The sequence below is a fragment of the Erithacus rubecula genome, assembly GCF_903797595.1.
Source record: "Erithacus rubecula genome assembly, chromosome: 3".
NCBI classification, from domain to species: Eukaryota; Metazoa; Chordata; class Aves; order Passeriformes; family Muscicapidae; genus Erithacus; species Erithacus rubecula.
The window spans coordinates 68,463,390-68,484,807 of record NC_136689.1 but is presented as its reverse complement, the minus strand read 5'-3'; the positions used below and the strand labels follow the sequence as shown (position 1 = coordinate 68,484,807).

Below are 21,418 nucleotides of genomic sequence, written 5' to 3'. Positions count from 1 at the left end.
ATCTGTAGTTTAAGTTCCAATGGAAGCTAACAAAGAAGACACAGTATTGAGTAGGGTGGCTGAGGGGACAATTTTAGTTTTTTCCAAAAAAAGCAGCTCAACTGTGTAAAATCAATAATGCATCATTCAGGAAAATTGCCTCAAAGCAATTCATAGACATCAAAAGTCATGTAACAACATATCAATTTAATTTTGTTTTCATCTCAAGCATCTAGGTTATCTTAACTCCCTAAAAACATGTATGTCAATATTTAGATTTGTATATGAATGCACTCACAAATAAAGGAGATGTTGCAATCCAAGTAACAGTAAGTGAAATGACTAGTAACAAAATGGTAAAAACCAATTCTCAAAAGAAAAAAAAATGGCCATTGTTTGGGATGCAGTCTGTCATAACACTTCTTGCAGAAGAGCAGCTTGGATTGATAAAAGTTGATCTGCATTAGAATCTGCATTCTCAATTGTCATTTTACCACTTAAAATACATTGACTATCAAAAAATCACAAAAGTAAAATCAGCTACCTTCTATTTCTTAAGAGATGTACCATAGAAAAATTCATTTAGCTAAAATGTAATTAGAAAGAAGCAATCTTTTTAAAAAAAATTATAATAACTGATCAGTACAATACTCATTTTTCATGCTTTCTTAAATGTGAAAGTCAATGTTTTTTTTGTCAGGAAACAACAGTAGCCTTGTTTGTATTTACAACTTCCATACTCTGCAGTATATAGTCCTTCAGTGGAGTTTGGCCCAGAGTAAAGTTTTTGCTTAATATCTTACTACTCTTGTTCTTAATCAACACTTTTATTTAATTATTTACATCTTTGATCTCAACCATTATTCCAGTGTTAGTCTTTAACTTTCTTTTGTGTTATGCAAACTTAGCAAAATCATGATTTAGTGGTCTACTGTATATGCACCACTAATAGTTATACTGAGAAACTCTTATTTATAGAGAGTTTAACATGTTAGGAATAGAGTTTTGCTTTTATTAGTTTGTAAAGTTGAAGCCAAGATCATGTTAAATCTTCAGGCTCTGAATTGATGCCATTCTCAACTCTACTAGATCTCTACTGTAGATTGAAAGTAATCACATCACATCTCAGTCTTATGCTTTATAAGCCATTAAATATTACCTTAGCTAAAGAAATGTAAAAGAAGAGTGAGTCAGATCTTGGCAGTATACTTAATTGTCTGTTTCCAGGGGTTGAGTCAAGTAAATTTCAATCTGAAATATGAATATATGAATATGATATGAATAAAGGTACATAAACCTGAGGTGCTGGTGTGAAAATTGTCAGCTGTCAATATATTCTAGATGACTGCTTTAATTTCACATTGTAGGGGAGAATAAAGAAATCTAAATGAACAATTACAATACTTTCATACTCTGTAAAACTTAGATTGAAGTAGACTTCTATAGATAATGTTTCTAAAAAAAAGGGGTAGTGTTGACCACAGCCTGTTGGCTGGTGCTTTTCTGGTACACATGCTGTATTGGTTTTGGTTTGCAGGGCTGTTTGTTCAGGGGGTGAGGGTGCTCCAGAAACATGAGATATAACCATTTTTTATGTCTTTTAGTTCCCTTCTCCTCATTATGGGGGCCTAGTGCAGTCTCCTTAGAGTAAAAGAGCTCAGTCTCATTTAACCTTTTCATCTCTAGTCTGGAAACTGATGCCTTTCAACACTTTATCTATAAAGCTTCCATAGCTTATGGATTCAAGGAGTTGAATTTGATATTTATGAACTGAATTGTCTGCTTTTGTTGTATCACAAACTTTTTAAAGTGTGTTTTCAAATAAACAGATACAGACAAATAAGTACAAAGTTTTTTCACACCCCCAGCCTAACACTGATTCTTATGTAAAAGCATCCCTTTGGGATCTCCGAGGGGATTATTTTGGATCCTGGAATAATAGTCTCACCCCATGAGAAGTAATTAGAGCTGTGGTTTTAGAATATTAGTATGATTAATAGCACAAAGTTTTGAGTCATGCATTAATCCTATGATTAAATTTTTCTTTTTTTCATTTTAAAATTAAAAGGATGAATTTGGAACTTCAAGTACTTTCTTGCCCAAGTCCCTATCATTGGTTAGTTGGTATCTGCAGCTGTTTCAGTTGCAAACAATAAGATTATTTTATTTACTTGTTGTCAGAGGCTAAGCATTGGTTCACACTATAAGCATTGACTATTAAGCTTAAAAGGCACACATTAACAAAATTGATCATGTCATCCTGGATTATATACTGCCACCTACAATACATTAATATTTGAGTAATAAAAAATATTATTTGAACCTACTGAAGTAACCAGTCTTGATACTTAGCACTAGTTAAATTTATTTTTTGGGATAATTATTTTGCTTATGAACACTCCAACAAGAAGATAGTAATTAGTGAGAGCAACTACAATACAGAAGACTTGTTAGAATGTTTAGCAAAACATTTTTATAATGGTGGAAACAACACTGACAGAAAATTCCTTGCTACCTTCTAAGATGCTTACTGTATGATGCCCTTTAAAATAACCCAAAGTTTAATATTTTGTTGTAATACTTTTACTATGTAGGAGGAAATGTCTTGCATATAGTTTAGGTGGTGCTAACTACTATTAAAAAGCCATGTTCTTTTGACCATAATGAAGACAAAGCTACTCCCTATGCCCATGTAAATGTTGCCTTTATTGATAACTTAATTCAAATAATGAGTCCCTTTCAAAGATAATGGAACAAGTTGTTGTAAGTTAGAAAGAAGTTGTCCAGAGATACTATAGTGAGAAAAATGTGAGTTTTTTTCTCTGGAGAGACCTACATGGAGAGTTACACAGAGGTAGAGCAGAGGGAAGATGGGCTGTTTGAGTTTTCTTGTGCAATATGTTGGGTAGCCTTAGAGCATTGTCTGTGAGTCACCTGTATGAGCTTTCCTCACAGTAAAACCAAAATAACTTCTTTCTCTCTGTTCTGCATTTGGGTAGCTCACAAACTAAACTGCCTCAGATTTGAGCTTGGCTTTTCAGTAGTAGAGGTGGGACCTATGACACATAATGTTTTATTGCATCAAGCTGCAAGTGTGGACAATGTTACAATGTCAGACTGCTTGGAATCTAATGGGAAAACGGTATCAAACCTCTGGAAGTCACTCTTCTTGCTATGGTCATGAGAGTCACTAGTCACTCCTTTGACTAGCACTGGCACGAGCTATCAAAACTCATGCTCTGAACTCAGAGGCAAAAGATAAAAGAAGGACTTGAGGATGAACAGGATGTTTAGGAAGGATCCCAAATTAAATAGAGGGAGAGTTGTTGGGTTGTTTTGAAACTTAAGTTCTTGCTTTATTACTGTCAGCACAAGTGGTATTCCTTCCCAAGGAATGCAGTGTTTCAAATAGCACTGGAAGTCCACTCCTTGATTATTAATAATTATATAGAGTCTCCATAACCATCTTGTGAACTTTTCTCTTGAATCTAAACAAATACTAATCTTACCATGTCTTAGTGGAAAATTGCTACTTTCTATAGCTTCTCTGCTGGTTTCAAGAATGAAAAATCTGAGATTTGTAAAACAAAACTACATCAAAGGCATGACCCTTAGCAGCAGGAAGAAATGAGCTGGAACCAACTTGTTGGTTGTTTTTTGTTCTTAGTGCTCCTGAATGTCTTTAGAAGAATCTGGCCCTTACAAGTCTTTGGGATACTTCACTTGACCTGTTCTGTCCCTCTGTAGAGCAGTTTTGTTCTTCTGGTCCCACAGTCCCTTTTTCATCCAGTTTTACCTTCCTGACCCTGAGGGCTATAGAGAGCACAGGAAACACTGTTCAAAACTTCTCACTGTTTCTCCACTCCCCTTAATAGAAGGAACTGTAGCAGCCCTGATGCAGCGATGCAGAGAACACTCTCTTCTCCCATAGTATGCATGAGAGAATGTGACCAATGGACAAGAAAATACAGCTAATTCCACCAGCTATAATAACCAGCTTTCTGAAAGGTAAAAAAACAGCCTTGTATCTGCCCCATGTCAATTCTTTTAGGTTACTCATTAGCCTTTCAGACACAAGGCAGTAGTTTCCAGGTGAATAATCTCAGGTGTTTTCCTTTCATGCAGACTCAGCTGAAAAAAGACAATGTTAACTTCCTTAAATTTCCTATAAAGCTTTAAAAAACCCCACCTTGTAGTACTGTTTTAAAATCTAGCAGTAGTTCTGAGTAAGCAGTTGAGATTTTTGAGTAGGTACTCAGACTAAGAAAGTGAAATTAATGTGTTGGTTTCAATAGATAAAACAAAAAATCCCATAAATCTCCCATTTCATAGAGAATATTCTTTGTAAAGCTTTTCATAGGAGTATTTAAGAATACTTGCAAGAGCAGTTAAATAATGTGAATTTAGGATAGATTTCAGAAAGGTGAATTTCACTGAAGTAGCACATATTTATTGAGCTTTAAGTTTTTTAATTGACTTTATTCTTTATGGTAGTAATTTTGTCCTGTATCTGCAAATTGCAATCAGATTTCCTATTAAAAATATTTTAGTTTAATGCATAGGTAATGGTGTTTAGAGTGGTATTGAGGCAGGCATTACTTTAGTAATATTCTTTCAAGTCTTTTTGAATTAAAGCAGTGTTTGCAGGAGAGAAAATTCTAAGCAGTACGAAAAAAAAAGGTTAAATAGGTTAAATTCCCTGACTTCTCAGCACTTTAAATGGGCAAAAATCTAAAGTAACAAAAAAAAAACCAAAAAACAAGATCTAATATGCAGATTCGAGAGGGAAAGAAGCTCACAACTGAAGAAAGTTATTTAGTTCTTCATGCAATTTAATTTATAGTTTCTTTAATGCAGGTCTCCAGTTCATGTTATTTTGTGTAGTGCTACACTTGTTTAAAGACAATCCCCTGTTACTCTTAAAAGTATTTAAGAAATAGAAATGTTGAAATTATTTTTCATTTCTCCTTCTCTCCTTTTAGATTTTTTTTATGGATGATAGGTAGGATATTTCCATGTTGTCTCCTCTATCATAAATTCCCTAATCTGTATCATAATTGAGTTAAATATTGCCAATATATCTCCCAGAATCACAGAATGTTAAAATACAGTTTAGGTTGTGTCTTGGTCATCTTTGGAGATGGAAAATAGCACACCAAGTAGAATTCTTGTAAAATGTAAAAAAAACAAAGCAAAACAAAAAAATTCTTCAGGTGTTGACTAGCTTAGATACTGCTCTAACATGTGTTTAATATAAATATAGCTCCTGCTGTTTAGAAAAATACAGATTGAGCAGGGAGGATCTTGTCAGTGGTGTTTCCACAGGTCCACAAGAACATCCTGATTAGGTTTCTTTAAATATCTGCAAGAAGAATTTTACACCTCCCTGCAAAGTCATTCTAAACAACCACAGATTTTTCCAGCTTTTGTATAGTCTCTCCTACTAACATTATATGTGTTTCCCACTCTCACCTGCTTATTTGTCACAACTTAATAATTCACAAAAAGTCTTTCTGCTGAAAATAGCTCCAAAGTACGCTGCAGGTGTGCAAAGTAATCTCCAGATTACTCTCCCATGTTTTTTTCCATACACTGAGATTTTTCTTTACTGACCTCCCAGTATGATGTTTCTGTCCCAAAGATACTAAATCACCTAAAAACTGTCTGGCTTACAAATTCGGTTGGAGTAAAAGCTCACATCAACAAGGTCAAGGGAAGCGACTTCCAGACAATGTTTTAGAAACATTTGTTTCTTCTGGGAATGAATACCATGAGCTTTGTAGGCATATTTAGAAAGGAAGAGGTCTTCACTATGAAGATCCTTACATTTTCTCTCTGTGTTTTACACAGTATTTTCTTTGTAATTTGTTCCTTTAAGGGATTTCAGTTGCTCCAAAAAGACAACTCAGCTTCAGAGATTGCTTTTGTATGGAAAAAAAAAATCATAGAACCTTTAAAAAAAAAAATCTGATAATTGTCAGTCAACACAAAATCTGTCTGCAGTCACCTTTACCAATGTGTGTTTCTCAATTTTTTTTTTTTGTTTTTCAAACTTGTGCACAAAACTGTGTGGATGCTTAATTAGAAATTTTGATCTTTAACTCTGTGGCAAGTTTTTTGTAGGAGTTTTATTCCATAGTTGTCTGTGGAACTTCAGTAGGTAGTGAAAACAATGGAAACCATCATTGTCCTCTAATTCTGGTTACAGGTGACCTGCATATGTTAATTGTAATTTTTGCAGCGCTTTTCATTTTACGTGCAGATTCTCCCCTGATTTTTCCTAGCAGGAAATTAATTCTAACTTTTGTAGACCTTCACTTTTCTCAGGTCACTTAATAAGACATCACAACTCCAGAGTATCTTTTTTAACTGTTTTGATGTTATGTGATGTTAGATTTATCTTCTTAGTTTCTTTTGCTAATAATCAATGTATGCCCAAAGCAATTTTACTTTGTTTGGTTTTCCCCTTCCCACAACTTTTTAGGAATTGATCCCACTTATACTGTGTACAGCCTGCCTCCATCCTGAACCCAAAGAGAGAGATCAGCTTCTGCACATACTGTTCAATTTGATCAAGCGACCAGATGATGAGCAAAGGTGTGTTTGCCCTTGTGTGGTATGAGACAAGCAGGAACTTTTTCTCTGTCCAAACAGCAGAACTAATAGACATTTGATATTATTGGGTGGTATTAAACAAGCTTAATTTAAGTTGGTATTTTGCTTATGCACTCTTGACAAATTGATGCCACGTTCAGGACTTTCCATTTCCATGACCTGTAGTTCCTAGTTACTGAAATGTAAGAATGTGCTTGTAAGTTACAGTGTAACATTTCAGTTCCTTTTTCTGTTTAAAGATGGACTTAAACTGTTCTGTTAAAATGATCTTTAACATCACAATTCTTAGCACTGGTTGATGTAGAAATCAAAACAGCTTTTTTTTTTTTTTTTTTTTTTTAGATCTGTCTTAGTGTTCTACATGTTTATTCAGATAACCACCACATTTCTTTGGGGGAAAATAGTGCTCTTCCTAGTTATGGCTCATTACTATGGTAGCAATAAAAATTCAGAAGAATATAGCAGTGATCTAGGTCTGACAAGTGTTAAGAACTTTTGTTTCTTTTTGGTTAAGCATCTGAAACAAATTACATCTTTAGTTCTATAAAATTAATTCTTCCCTAGTGCTCAGGAAATCTGAATTTATGCTGTTCTTGATGAGAATACCCTTAAGGTTGAAAGACAGTACCCAAGCTGGTATGTTCCCTTCTCTTAACTATGGAATTACTTTTTCATGTTTGATCTGTAGCTCTTCCATTATTTTAATTAAAGATGTTTTGGAAAGCATCTGTATCTATTGTTACTCTAGGCTTTCTTCAGACAAAATAGGCTTTATGCAATAGGTGGAAAGCTTTTCTTTTGGACACTCTCCAAAACTGAAGTGTTCAGGAATTTCTCTAAACCGTTCCCATGGTAAAATTTAGAGATTAGGTATAATTGAATGCCATGGCTTTGGAGACAAAAAAAATGCTTAAAGAAACAAAAACAACTTATAGTGCAGTGGTACCTTGAAGATTGAAGTTACAAAAAGATGCAGTCCTGGTTGTACTTCAGAGTCATTCAAAATCTGCTTCTAAAATGTTTTGAATGCCCCATGTGGATTGAGAAGCTGAAGTAATTACTGCTTGAAGGGGAAGGAAGTCAGATGTCACTTGGAGTCTCGTGATTAATTTGTTACAGGATTGGTGGCCTACCAAGTAGACTTTTCATATCCCCCTAGAGATGCATTAGGTGTATCTTTTCCAGCAGTTAAGAAAGGGAAAAAAAAAAAAAAACAACCTGCCTTGAATTTGTTCAATTTTTGTTGTGAATTCAAGATTTATATATAAAAATAACTTTATTTCATGAAAAACCTGGGAAAAATAGTCTGCCATAAACTCTAGGACAAAGCATGCATATGCATAATATAGATTTGCACACATAGAAATAATAATAATGGCTTTTAAAGGTCCCACTTTTATCCTCCTGGCTTTTTTCATTAACATACCATATAACTTAAAAATGCCTATAAAATTCTTTTCTGCAAAGGAACAAACATGTTTTCACATAACCTCCTTTTTTTGTTTTTCTCCCTACTTTTTACCTTGATCAAAGCATAGTTCTCTGAATGTGATAGAGAGGTGAAAAACCCAAACACACACACACAACACAAAACAAAAGAGCTTGCTCTTATTATTGGCCTAAAGAATGCTGAGATTTAAAAAAAACAAGCTTTTTGATAGGATCTTTCTTCTAAAAACTTCTTAAAGTGAATGAGTCTTTTTTTGATCGAGTATGTTCTCTAAGGGGTTTAAAGATAACCAGCAGAATCTCTGCCTTTCAACCTTAAGGGGGTATTATAGGTACAGAAAATATTTAGGAGTCTAGACTTGACACTAGAATGCTAAGAAATTAATTTTGGCTTACATTTTGCAAAGTAAAAATAATGAACTCTGAGTAGTCCAAATCTTACTGAGGGGTGATAAAATTGTGTCTATGTCCACACATTATCATTTGAAACTGGGTATTTAAGAGTTCATGTAGGCACTAAAGGTAAATAGAATTGGTGATTTGCATGCAAAGTTGGTATTATTCCAATCCTATCTACAGGAAATTAGAAGTTAAAACATCTTAGCAAGATAGACACTCATGAAATAAAATATCACAAATTGCAGTTTAGTACAATCTTACTGAAATTTTAGATATAGCTCTGTGCTTATGAAATAGATGGAACACTGGCAATTTCTTGCATACTTTAATGAAAGGTAAAAAATACAAGAATATGAATGCAAATAACAGATGATCATAGATACTACTGGTTGATTACTTGTTTTCATTTTTAGTGGGCTTTAGAAGATTTGTGACAAGAGTGAAGTCCAGTATTTTGTGGGAGATAACTGTGTCTTACATGTTAGAATGTTGCAAAACTATATCATAAAAGAGACAAGCTGCTTCCTCTGAACAAAGTTCATTAAATCTCACAAATGTTTCTGAAGAAAATCAATTTACTTTAGAAAAATATTGGTGGTGTGATAGTATTAGGTAATTTATATCCTTTTACTGCATCACAGTGTTCAGGACTAAGAATTAAATGAGAAATTTAGTCAGAGACTCCCAGTCTCAGACTTTAGAAAATCAGAAATACCTAAATCAGATATTTTCAGACTGGTTTATGGAGTTGAGGATCTATAAGATTTTGGAAAAGACATTTTGAATATAAAACAAGTTAAAATCATAGAATAGTTTGGGTTGGAAGGGACATTTGAAGTTCATGTAAGCAAATCCCCACCCTGCAATGACCACGGGTATTCATGGCTTTCAATTTAATGTTTAGTCTTTAAGTCAGTGTGTTTAGTGAGAAATCTTGACAGCAGACAGTTGCCTATCAGCATGTGCTTTTCCTAACTTAAAGAATATATATTATAAAACCTTATAAACAGGTTAAAGCTTTAAATTTATATTTTCAGACAGATGATACTGACTGGGTGCGTGGCATTTGCCCGGCATGTTGGACCAACACGTGTAGAAGCTGAACTTTTACCACAGTGTTGGGAGCAGGTAACTGATTACTGTTTGCTTTGTGATCCAAAATGAGTCAAAATTTCTTAAATTTGAGTTTTATTTGTTCAAGTGGGAGGTTTTGGGTTTGACTTTCAATAATATTGGGATGTTCTTTGTTCTTACCATATATATTTTTATCTGACATTAAAAACACCTCAGAAGCAGAACACTTATTAAAGATCATCTGGAGATTTTAGTTACCTGCTTGTACCTGACTAAGCTTATTATATTGAAGTCTAGATAAGTACGCGTTCATCATCAGTGTTGTGTAGCATATTGCTAGCTAGGTATCTTTACTGTACCTTCCAGCCTGTTGGAAATCCATTTTCATTCAAAGATTTTGTTTGTTGATTTTTTTTTATTGTTGTATTAAGTCCCTGGAGCAGTGTCCACACTTTGGCTAGTTTAAATTCTTAAACAGAAAATCAAAGACCAAAGTACTCATAGGCAAGTCTCATAAATGGGCACCTGTAAGATGAGCCTGAAGTCTGCATGTCACTTGTAGAATCACAGTGGTCTTTTTTACAGATACTCCAAATTAATAGAAATAACTGAACAACCAAACTGAAATGTTTTTGCTGTTTCATCTGAGGCATAGAAGCAGGACAACATGAGTTCAGGTGAAAGTGTGTTCTATTTTCCTGCCATAGTGAAGGAAAGGGAGCTCATCATCGCTTGAAAGGACAATGAATAACTAAGCCATGACGGAGTGGGAATGCCTGCTTTGATGGCAGAGTCTTTCTGATCTGGTAGTTTTCTACTGTTCCTTGCATAACACAGTAATCTGTGTTTCACAATAAAGTCTAAGCTTTAACAGCCTTAATGCTTTCTGACAGTAGAAGTACGAATTATATGCAGCGTTTGTGCTTGTTGTGAATGACTGATGTATCTGTTGATTAAGTGACAGTAGTAGTTTGAAAGGAGCCATACAAAGAATTCTGTATTTTGCCTGATTTTGTAAGCAACTTTTTCTTTTCTAAGTCCTCATGAAACTTAAGCTGTGCTTTAAAAAATCTCTTACCTTAATAAGAGCCCATTTTCCTTATCTACTTCTTGGTAATTGCTGATGCAAAAGAGAAGTGAGTCCAACTGTACCAGTACAGCATATCAGACTGCCATGTCATATATCATAGTGTTCCTACTTAATGCAATTGGCCAGACTTTGCTGTACTGGAACCAGGTCTTTATTTTTTCCAGTGAAATACTAGCTGAATCTTATTGTCACAAGTCTTGAGTTTGTAGAAGGAACTCTAGTATAGACATGTTTTTCTACTTTTTGCGGTAGATGTGTAAATCATGAAAAGGATTCAATTCTCTTGATCTCCAACCAAAATCTGTTTACAGATGCAAAGGACTGGGCCTTCAGGAAATTTATCCTTTTCATTGATACCTTGTGGAGCTCAGAGTTATCAGGCTAGTCTTTGTAAACTCTCTACCTGCTCTTTTGCAGGTAAAATTTTGTAACTGTCTCCATTTAGTTGAAGGCTCTGTGACGGCTAAAAAGGTCACTCAAAACTAGTGAGCCGTTATTGGAATACTGCTTACTAAAGACAAAAAGAAAATAAATTGTAATAAACATTGTAGTTACATTTCATTTCCAGTGGCTACTCATCTTCCCTGAACACAAACCTGACATAAATTCGAGTCTCTTCCTCCAGTATGTCTGCAGTATCGGGGTGATATTTATGTTGCCATACCAGATCACCCAAACCAGCTGAAACTAATCACTGCTGTTTCACTCATGGTAGGCAAAGCTTCAGAAAATAATGTCTCTCTTGCCAGTGGGGAATTTACATTTGAGAAGATGGCACATTAGTCAAAGATTTTACAGAATAGTAATAAAGTTAAGATTGGAAGGGACCGTAGAAGATGATCTGGCTCCAAGCCCCATCCAACCTGGCCTTGAACAGTTTCTGGGATGGGGCATTCACAGCTTCTCTGGGCAACTTGCTCCAGTGCCTCACCACCCTCACAGCCCAGTAGGTTTTAAAACAGCCTCTTAATTTTGTTCATAGTATTTTTCATCTATGAAGTCTCCGTACTTCCAAAAATTATTATAGGTGCTTCACTGACAAATGAATGCAAAGTAATGATAGACACACTCAAAGAATAGTCACCCATGCTTGAGATTTCAGTTTAGTCCTGAAGCTTATTCCTGAAGTTCATTGAAGTCTCTTTGAAATCATCTTTTCCACACTTAATTCTTGAGAGATTTCTTGGTCATTTCATACAGGAACGGTCAGAGTCAGGCATCATTGTTGAGTGTGCTGAGCCAGTCATCTCAGAAAATTATCAGGCTGATTGTGCTGTTTTTTCTGTGTAAATATGTGCTGGCTATTGCCAGCCGCCTTCTTGTCCTTGGGATGTTTGGAAATGCTTTGTAAGGCTGATTGCTCCCACACCTTCCCAGGAGCTGCTGTGAGGAAGACTGGCCTGTGTTTTACTCTGTTTTGCCCTTTCTGAGGGTAGCAGTGACATTTGCTTTCTTCCAGTCCTCAGGAATATCCCTCGTTTCCACAACACTTTGTTAATTGTCAAGAGTGTTCTTGCAATGACATCAGCCAGATCCATGTGCACTCATGGGTACTTCCCCATCAGGGCCCACAGACTAATGTTATGTCCAATTTCTTCAAGTGTTTCCCATCCTGCTAGTTTTCTGCCAAAGGTCTTCCTTATGCCAGAATTTGGCACGGATTTTAGGGACCTCAGACTACTGAAGGCTGGTCTTTCAAGATAGAGACAAAGAAGGCAGTAAGTACTGTCTGTTTTCACAGCGAGGTGGCTGCCTCACCAAGGCTATGCACTGCATAGCAAGAAAGAAACAGATGCACCAAATGGTGCATATCCTATTTTATCTGACAGCATAAAAAAATTGTATTTTACTCTCAGCATTTTACCATAGACTTTTCTTATTCACAAAGTATATTGAAACACTTCATTGTTTCATTCTACATCCATCACACAGACTTCTAAATCTGGCTCCACCAGAATGCAAATTTGATTCTGAAGTGTCAATATTAAATACTAAATTGGTAAGGCAGAATTTTCAAGCAACTCTTGAATAGAAAGGGGAAATATCACAGGATCAAGAGGTTCTTGGTAATATGAATTTTTTTTTGAGGTGTGACATATTTATGCTTGACTTGAGAGCATGATTTTAAATAGCATGCAAATGTGTTTAGGCTTCTACAAGTGTCTTCTTTGGACTCAGCTGCACTACTGGGCTCAGAGCACTAGAGGGCACTTGTGTAGCTCTTGGAGGAGCAGTGCTCCTGAAAGGCTTCATAAGACAAAGTATTTCATGTCATGCCAGTTCAGGAGTTATGCAGATTCTTTATAGTACAGCAGCCCATATAGTGCTTTCCTTTTTATTGCATATACAAACATGCTTCTCATATACATATGTGCTTCTCTGACTCTTTTCCTACTATAAGCTCTGTCTTGTAGGACAGCTTTCTCATCTTTATTCCTCAGTGCAAGAATTTGAGGCTACTTAATACCCAGGTGCAACTTCCATGAGCTCAATCAGTGTTTATTAAAGAGGTGCAGAGACATCCCTCCATTGCAGTTCATTCTAACCACATTTTGAATGCTGGTTACTGCAAAGCAAATAATCCATCTGTTTCTCTTTACCAGATCAACCACAAATACCCAGAGCGACGGCTACTGGTAGCAGAATCCTGTGGAGCTCTAGCACCTTACCTTCCAGTAAGTATTAATAGACTCCAAATACCTGCTGGGGAAGGCAAGGTAAAAATCTGATGCATAATGTAAGCATCCTTTATCATTTTAAATTACCAAACATGTATATTATGCATAGACAGTCACATTGTCTTCTACTTTATATCACACATGAGATTCATTAAGTCACTTTAAGGAGGAGATAGTTTGTTATGAAGAAATACAGGTTAATCTAGTTATAAAGTGTTTCTAAAAGCAATATGAATACTCATTTCAGTAAAAATGCAATAAAGAAAAGATAATTGGGACCAATTAAGGAAACAGTCTATGGAAAAAGAATTGGCACCCAACTGTAGCATTCTTCAGAGACTGTGGAATGTTGCATCAAGAGTGCTGCCAGTTACAAGAAGCAGTGAAATTATGTCAGTGGTAGAGTAGAATTTGAAGCTTCAGAGAAAGGGCAGGGGGAGGGAACTTAAATTAAAACCAAATTCTTCCAATTTAGCAATGCAGTGATTAGTTTTAAGTCTAGGTCTATAGTAGTTTTACTGCTGTTAGTTACTTTTGGTTCCATATGAATGAAAGGACCTTAGTTCTGTGCTTTGTAGGATAAAAGTCTCTCTAATGAAGCTACTGACATTTTACATTCATTCATCTTCTGATGTGAAAACTGAACATGTAATATTCATAAAGGAATTTATGGTTGGAGGAAAGGATTTTGTTTGTGAGCACTGAAAGTAGTGGAAAGTTTTTGTAATAGTTGATACAAACCCACATTTCTTGTTTCACTGGATTTAACAAATATGTTTCTCATTTACAAACAGAAAGAAATTCGTAGTTCATTAGTACTTTCCATGCTGCAACAGATGCTAATGGAAGATAAGGCAGATCTGGTACGAGAAGCTGTGATCAAAAGCCTTGGCATCATTATGGGCTATATTGATGATCCAGATAAATATCAACAGGTATCATTTGGTTTGGGTTCTGTATATATAAAATGCTTTCTATAGATGTTTCATGAATAATTAAGGGAGCTGTATAATAAGCAGGGGGTATTTCAATTCCTGCTTTTTTACTAATTCTTTCCAGATATTTTTTTAAATTGATTATTTATATGAATGTTGATTTTACTATATCACTACGACAAAACAGAAAACCTACAAGTAGCATTAGAATTTCAGGTGTAAACATTACATAAAAGCTGCTAATAGTTGATCATTTGCCTTTAAGAGCATACTGCTTCACTGCCCACCTGATATTATTAGCCAGTTTGATATCATCACTTACTAACACAGATTCATTCGCTGCAACAAAGCCTACCTGGAGTTCAGCTTAATGCTGCCAATAATGTTTCAGATAAATGAAAATAAAGAACTTTTCTCTTTGAATTTTTGAAGGCAGAGTAATAAAATGTGTATATCAATTTTTGGGAAATAATTGCAATCTTTACTGTCTTTTACCAGGGTTTTGAACTGCTGCTTTCAGCTTTAGGAGACCCTTCAGAACGTGTGGTTAGTGCAACACATCAGGTATTTTTACCTGCTTATGCTGCCTGGACAACAGAACTGGGAAATTTACAGTTCCATCTTATACCTACACTGCTTAATAAAATTGAAAAATTGCTCAGGGTATGTACTCAGCTGTTTCTACCTTGAAGAATTTTCTTTGTTCTGTACTTGCACTTTGGAAGAAGGAAAAACAAGAAAAACAGCAAACCTCCCCCAAACTAAATATACTCTTTTTTAATACTGTTTTTTTAATAGCCTAATAGTATTTGCCCCATGTTTAAATCGTGTAGATTTTAGTAAACTGCCATTTTTATTACAAAAGCAAGGAAAGTAGATTTGAATGGTAAAGTTAGGTCATTTCCAGTTATGATCCAGTTTACACTTTTCATTTGATAGATATCTCAAAGTTCTGGAAAGATCTGGAAAAGTTGGGTGTCTGATAAGTGTCTAACACTTTGAAAGAAGATGCTTGCTTTCAGAGTACAGGTGACTTGTTTATTCAGTTTAGATGCCTTGGTCTCTGAGGCAAAGGATCCATAGTTCCAAAATGTGCTGAAAAATGTTTTTTCAAAATATCAGTCTGTTCATCAGCATGATCTGCTAAATGCCAAAGACTGTATTGCCTGTATCTTTTGAGTAGTGGTGACTTCAAAGTGACAAAATATGCTTAGGTTAAATTGCTTTATAATTAGTGTGTCTGGGTAGAAGCTCATCACAGATGTGTTGATGCCTTGCCAGGGAATACATACCTATGGAACAGATCATCCAAACTGAAAAATTCCAAGTTAATGTATTGTTTGTTTCAGGAAGGAGAACATGGCTTGGATGAACATAAGCTGCACATGTATCTGTCTGCCCTGCAGTCGTTGATTCCTTCGCTGTTTGCACTGGTGCTACAGAATGCACCCTTTACAAGCAAAGCTAAACTTCAGGGAGAAGTACCACAAATAGAAGGTAAATTATTAATTTCTGATTTGTGGATTTTTTCATATTGGTCTGCTGTAGAAAATTCTTAAGTAATGCTTCCTTTTTGCACCCCTTACTATGCTTGAGATACTTGATTATCACAAAAAAATTCATCTATTGTTTTCTACTTCTTGTAAGAAGCTTTTAGAAAGCAAAGAAAGTTTTAATTGTACTTCCTAAAGGCTTCTAAAGAACTAATTTCCATTAATAGCCAATAATAGCTCAGAAAGGCTGGCCTCAGTTTCAGTTAATTCTTACAAATTTATGGAGTGGGAAAAACACAGCATAATGCAGCAGCATCACCATCTGTTATCTATCTATGCAATATCCTAGAAGACTGTCCCATTCCTGGCAGTGTTCAAGACCAGGCTGGGTGGAGCTTTGAGCAGTGGGAGGTTATCCCCACCCATGGTAGTAAGGTTGGAACTAAGTGATCTTTAAGGTGCTTTCCAACCCAAACCATTCTATGACTGAATGGCCTCGTGGTAAAGTTGCTCTTATATCAGCAATCTTAGCCTGTGGAGTATTTTCTACTGTTGCAAATACTTTTTGAAGATGTCACACGCTGATAATAGTGTTGTGTGTTAAGATGCAAAGAAAGGGCAACAAAGGAGAATTTGGAAAGTAACTAGTGGTACATTACTGTCTGAAATGTTAAACATGCCATGGTAAGTCTCATTTAGCTGACTTGAATAATTGGAAGATGAGCACTTTTTCAGGGAGTGGTTACTACTTAAATTAGGAATTCCAAAATTTCAGGTTTCAGCCTTGTCTTCTCCAGGCTGAACAAGCACAGCTTTTTCAACCTTTCTGCATAGGAAAGGTGCTCTGTGTTTGCGTTTTTGTAGCCTTCCTTGGGACTTACTCCAACAGGTCCATGTCTTTCCTGTGCTGGGGATGCCAGAGGTGGATGTAGCACTCCAGGTGTGGTGTCATGAGAGAGAAGCAGAGGGGTAGAATCACCTTCCTCATCCTGCTGGCCACGCTATTTTGTATGGAGCCCAGGACGGTGTTGGTTTTCCAGAATGCGAGCTGGGTCATGTCCAGTTTTATCACTCACCAGAACCCCAAAGTCAGCTCTCAATGCCTTCATATCCCCCTGCCTGTCTTAGTACAGGGTGTTGCCCTGACCCAGGTGCAGTACCTTTACTTGGCCTTGTTGAGTTGCATGAGATTCCCATGGACACATTTCTCAATGGCAGCCTGTCCCTTAGCTTGTCACCATCTGCAGACTTGGCAAAGGGGCACTCCATCCCTTTGTCTGTGTCATTAGTGAAGATAGTGAACACTACTGGTCCCAGTATGGACCCCTGAGAGGCACAACTTGTCACTGATGTCTATCTGGACATTAAGGCATTGATCACTGTCCTCCAGATGTGAGCATCTAGTTCACCGAAAAGCCAATCCATCAAATTTGTATTTCTTCAGTTTAGAGAGGATGTTTTGGGAGACTGTCAGAAGCCTTACAGCAGTCCAGACAGGTGACATCTGTAGCTCTTCCCTGTTCACAGATGTAGTCATTTCATCGTAGAGGGCCACTAGGTCAGTCAGACAGGGTTTGATCTTAGTCAAGCTGTTCTGGCAATAATAATGTTATCTCCCTGTATTTTCTCTTTTTAACCGAGGGTTACATAATCTCTTCAGAGATTATTTTAACTCACTGATTTTTAAAAAGCAAATTGATAACCTTGTAGAGAAGGTACTTGGTGAGTTTGACAGTTTTGTAGCTGTTGCTTCTGACATCACCTCCGTGGTATTTTCATCTTTTCGTTCACGGTTGCTTGTTCTCTGCTGTTACAGTCACGAGATTTCCCCGGCCCGTGTCGCCTCTTCAGGACGTCGCCGTCATCATTGGAAGCCGAGAACAGCTGGCCATGCTGTTGCAGCTGTACGACCATCAGCTAGAACACGAGGGCACCACAGGCTGGGACACTCTGCTATGGGTAGTCAATCAGCTGTGAGTTCATTTCTCTCTTAGCATACCTAATTTCAAAATGTGTCAGCTGATAGTTCCTAAGCATGGTCGCATTTAACAATTTCAAAATATAAGAATGCTAAGAATGATTACATTTGAAAATTACTAAAGAGGAACACACTTTTAATTTATTTTAGGGGGTTTTTTTCATACTGAATTGCCTTTGATTTTATTTAGGAAATACCAAGTCTAGCAGAACATGTAGGTAACTCTTTGTACTGAAACCTTGTTTCTTTTGTTTTTGCATCAGTATGGTTAATTGTCTTGTGAAGTAAAGATTGTTGTATTCTGACTATCTCATGATAGCAACAGATGTTTGAAAATGTGGGTCAGACTTCTCTGGCACTTAAACCCTTGCATTCTTCATGGGTCAGGAATTGTACAAAACATGTAGCTAATTTATTAGAACCAGTAGTGCTCTGTATTTGCATGTATTTATAAATATAAACAGTAAATCTGTAACAAATGTAAATGGACAAAAGCAAAACATCACAGTAGTGTTTAATATCCTTTTGTTTCCTGATTTTTAGGCTACCACAGCTTATAGAAATAGTTGGCAAGATCAATGTAGCATCAACTGCCTGTGTCCATGAGTTCTCTAGATTTTTCTGGAGACTTTGTAGGACATTTGGGAAAATTTTTACAAATACTAAGGTAAGATATTTCCTTAAATGTTCTACATAAAGAGTACCTTGATAACATATATTCTCTATATTTACAGTATGTCAGGACAACCTCACCTTGTGAACATTTTTATTTTCATGTCTCACTGATGCTATTCCATAAGTACATTTAAACCTGCTATTTTTAGAGCTCTATTTGTGTCCTTTTCTGGGTTTGGTTATTTTGGAATGACGTTCTCATCTTGCCCAGCCAGGGACAAATTGGTTTTTTTAAACTATATTCTTAATATTTCCTTTGTGAATGATAGAGTAGGAGAGATTGTCCTAATTCTGATTATTTAACAACTTTATTTCTTCAGAGCTTCATACTCTTCACTCTTTGTAGTGTATATAAATACTCCAGCTTGACTTGATTAAAAACTTGATGCCTTCCCAGCCTGAAATATTTTCTCTAGGTAGTATCTAAATATTTTCATTAAGGAATAATATAATTTTTCTCAATAGAATAACTTGTGAATATAATTTAAAAATACTTCAAGGGAAATTGTCAAACATGACCGGATTACCTAAAGATAAAACTCTGTATTGCGGTACATGCTGCCTCCAGAGAGGGGATGGTTGTTGTTTTTGGGGATTTTTTTTTTTTTTGGTGTTGTTTTGCAATTCTTTCTATTTTTCTGAGTTAATTGACACTGGTAACAGGTTTTCTTACATGGAATTCATCCTCCTTTGCATAGGTAAAACCGCAGTTCCAGGAAATCTTAAGACTGTCTGAGGAAAATATAGGTAAGTGCTTTTTACTGAAATAAAGTGATCTTAACTGCAACAGGAAAAAGATTTTCAGTCTTTTGTTCAAATAACAGTTTCAGGCTTCAGTTCTCAAATTTGTTATCTTTGTGAAATGTTAAAAAATCTAGTCTTAATCTGAATTGAACACTCAAGTTGTTGACTGTGTGCAAAGTAAAATAAAAATCTCAAATCCAAATAGCCCTTGAGTATTATTTAAGCATGTTTGTGTATGTATGCATATATATGCTTATAAATTCTTCATGTATATATAAAAAGGTGTTTAAATCTATAATAGTTAAATACACCATGTAAGTCTACTATATATAATACATATGTTCTCTACTCCTGTGTATGTATAAACCTCAGTTCTTCACTGTGTTAGATTCCACAGCAGGTAATGGAGTGCTAACAAAAGCCACAGTTCCCATCTATGCAACAGGGGTCCTTACATGTTATATTCAGGTAGGTTTGGGTTTCTGTTTCTTTGTTAAATGTATAATAGTGTGTGAAACTTACTTTTAAAATGAACCTAAATGTTACCATGTTTGTTGAAACCTTACTTGTGCACTGAAGATAAGTAGATGAATGGGCAGCTGTAAATACATTTACAAACAAAGTTTTCTAGTCAGGTGGTGATGCCACCATGTTACCACATCCTTCTATCAAAACTCTGTTAATGTTATTCCTGGAATGGGTTCTTGGCCGTTTAGTTCTGAACTTTACAAACATCATGGTGCAAAACTTACTGAAACAAGTAAACTTCCATTTGAAGCTTAGTTGGAATCTTAAAATTGTAATCTTACCTAGTATAAAGCAAACACACTATAAATATTACCTAATCCTCCTGCAGCAAGAAGTCAAGTTCTAGTATATACATATCTGTCAGGAAAAGGGGTTCTTCATAATCTTAAAAGTTTTAGTGGATTATGACTTAAAACTTTCCAGAGTCATAAATGTGCTTAAATACTGTTCTTAAAAGTTTCTTTAATAAAAGAACTTATACATGAGTATGTGCTTAGTTGATGAAACACAATCTCTTTGTGTGTTTGCTTTGAAAGGCTCTTGTTCTTTAACCACATTTTTCAAGTTCCTAAGAAAATTGTTAAGTGCTTCATGTCATTTGTTCTTTTTCATAGTTTGTCTCCTCTGCAGCTGTAGGTTGCCATCACAACCTCAGCAGTCCTTCCAGCACATTCATCACTGTATTCCCTTCTTCCCTTCTTTCAGGAAGAAGACCGCAAGCTGTTAGTTGGATTCCTAGAAGATGTAATGACCATGCTTTCACTGTCCCATGCTCCTCTTGATAGCCTGAAAGCTTCCTTTGTGGAACTAGGGTAAAGACTATATCTGAGGGTTGACTAGTTAGAAGTTTATATTAAAAGCTGCTAATCTATTTGGAATTTTAAGTAACTGTAATGCGCTGGGTGAATAAAGGGTATACTTGCTTTTTTTCCCTGGTGTAACTGTAATTTCAGGGTTAAAAATGTAGCAGTAAAATAAAATAATTTGAAGTGTAAAAGAGAAACACCAAAATCCAAACAAAAAACTTCCACAAAAATTACTCATTGCAAATACAATGGAAATTAATTTTGTATTGGCTATACTATTGTCATTTGTTCTAGATATGTATTTGCATTCAGTATAATAATTCATTGAAAATTATGTTCTTAAAGTTGAGCTTGGGGTTAATTAACTTTAAAAAGGAACATATTTTCTAGACTGCAACGTTGTGATTCTTTCAGAATAAGTATTTTGTATCCTTCAGAAAGAATAAATGCTGGAGTTTTATATTTGTTGAACAAGGAATTCTTAAGACTGCATTTTTTAGGTAAAGAACATATCCAGGGCTTGAGAGCATTTTTGTTTGTTAAGTTGCCCAACTGTTTTTTCCTAGTGCAAACCCAGCTTATCATGAGCTGCTGTTAACTGTTTTGTGGTATGGAGTTGTCCATACTTCTGCTCTTGTTCGATGTACAGCTGCTAGAATGTTTGAGGTAAGTGTTACTCAAACTGGCTTTCACTTTCTTAAAACTAGAGTTCATTTTTTAAAACAGGAATCAATCAGACAATGTTGCTACATTCTTAATAATTATGAACAACTTAAATAAGCTGTGTACTGTGTGATGGAGCAGGAGGTCGTTGTTCAGTTGTTTCTGTATCTGTTCTCTGTTCAACAGCACACCTGTCTATAGGTTATGAGCAAGCATCTCTGAGTTCTAACTTCTGCTTTTGCTATTCAACACATCATCAGTAGTCTAATATACCACTTACCATTTTCAGTAGGTCTTGTGTATTCTCATACA

The 21,418-nt window shown here is 35.7% G+C and overlaps 1 protein-coding gene across 5 annotated transcripts in view; it reads left to right on the top strand.

Annotated features, from left to right (window-relative positions):
• RELCH (RAB11 binding and LisH domain, coiled-coil and HEAT repeat containing) overlaps positions 1-21,418 on the top strand; it is a 73,770-nt gene that overhangs the window by 34,367 nt on the left and 17,985 nt on the right. For 3 of the 5 annotated variants that reach the window (XM_079301624.1, XM_079301623.1, XM_079301626.1), the window contains exons 11-22: positions 6,464-6,576; positions 9,480-9,570; positions 13,210-13,281; positions 14,079-14,219; positions 14,718-14,882; positions 15,569-15,716; positions 17,529-17,685; positions 18,234-18,357; positions 19,064-19,112; positions 19,498-19,577; positions 20,343-20,449; positions 21,010-21,109. In XM_079301624.1, the coding sequence (XP_079157750.1) occupies positions 6,464-6,576; positions 9,480-9,570; positions 13,210-13,281; positions 14,079-14,219; positions 14,718-14,882; positions 15,569-15,716; positions 17,529-17,685; positions 18,234-18,357; positions 19,064-19,112; positions 19,498-19,577; positions 20,343-20,449; positions 21,010-21,109 (1,347 nt within the window). Of the gene's footprint in view, positions 1-3,844; positions 3,988-6,463; positions 6,577-9,479; positions 9,571-13,209; positions 13,282-14,078; positions 14,220-14,717; positions 14,883-15,568; positions 15,717-17,528; positions 17,686-18,233; positions 18,358-19,063; positions 19,113-19,497; positions 19,578-20,342; positions 20,450-21,009; positions 21,110-21,418 lie in introns of those variants that run through there. The other 2 variants (XM_079301627.1, XM_079301625.1) reach the window with 2 other exon arrangements.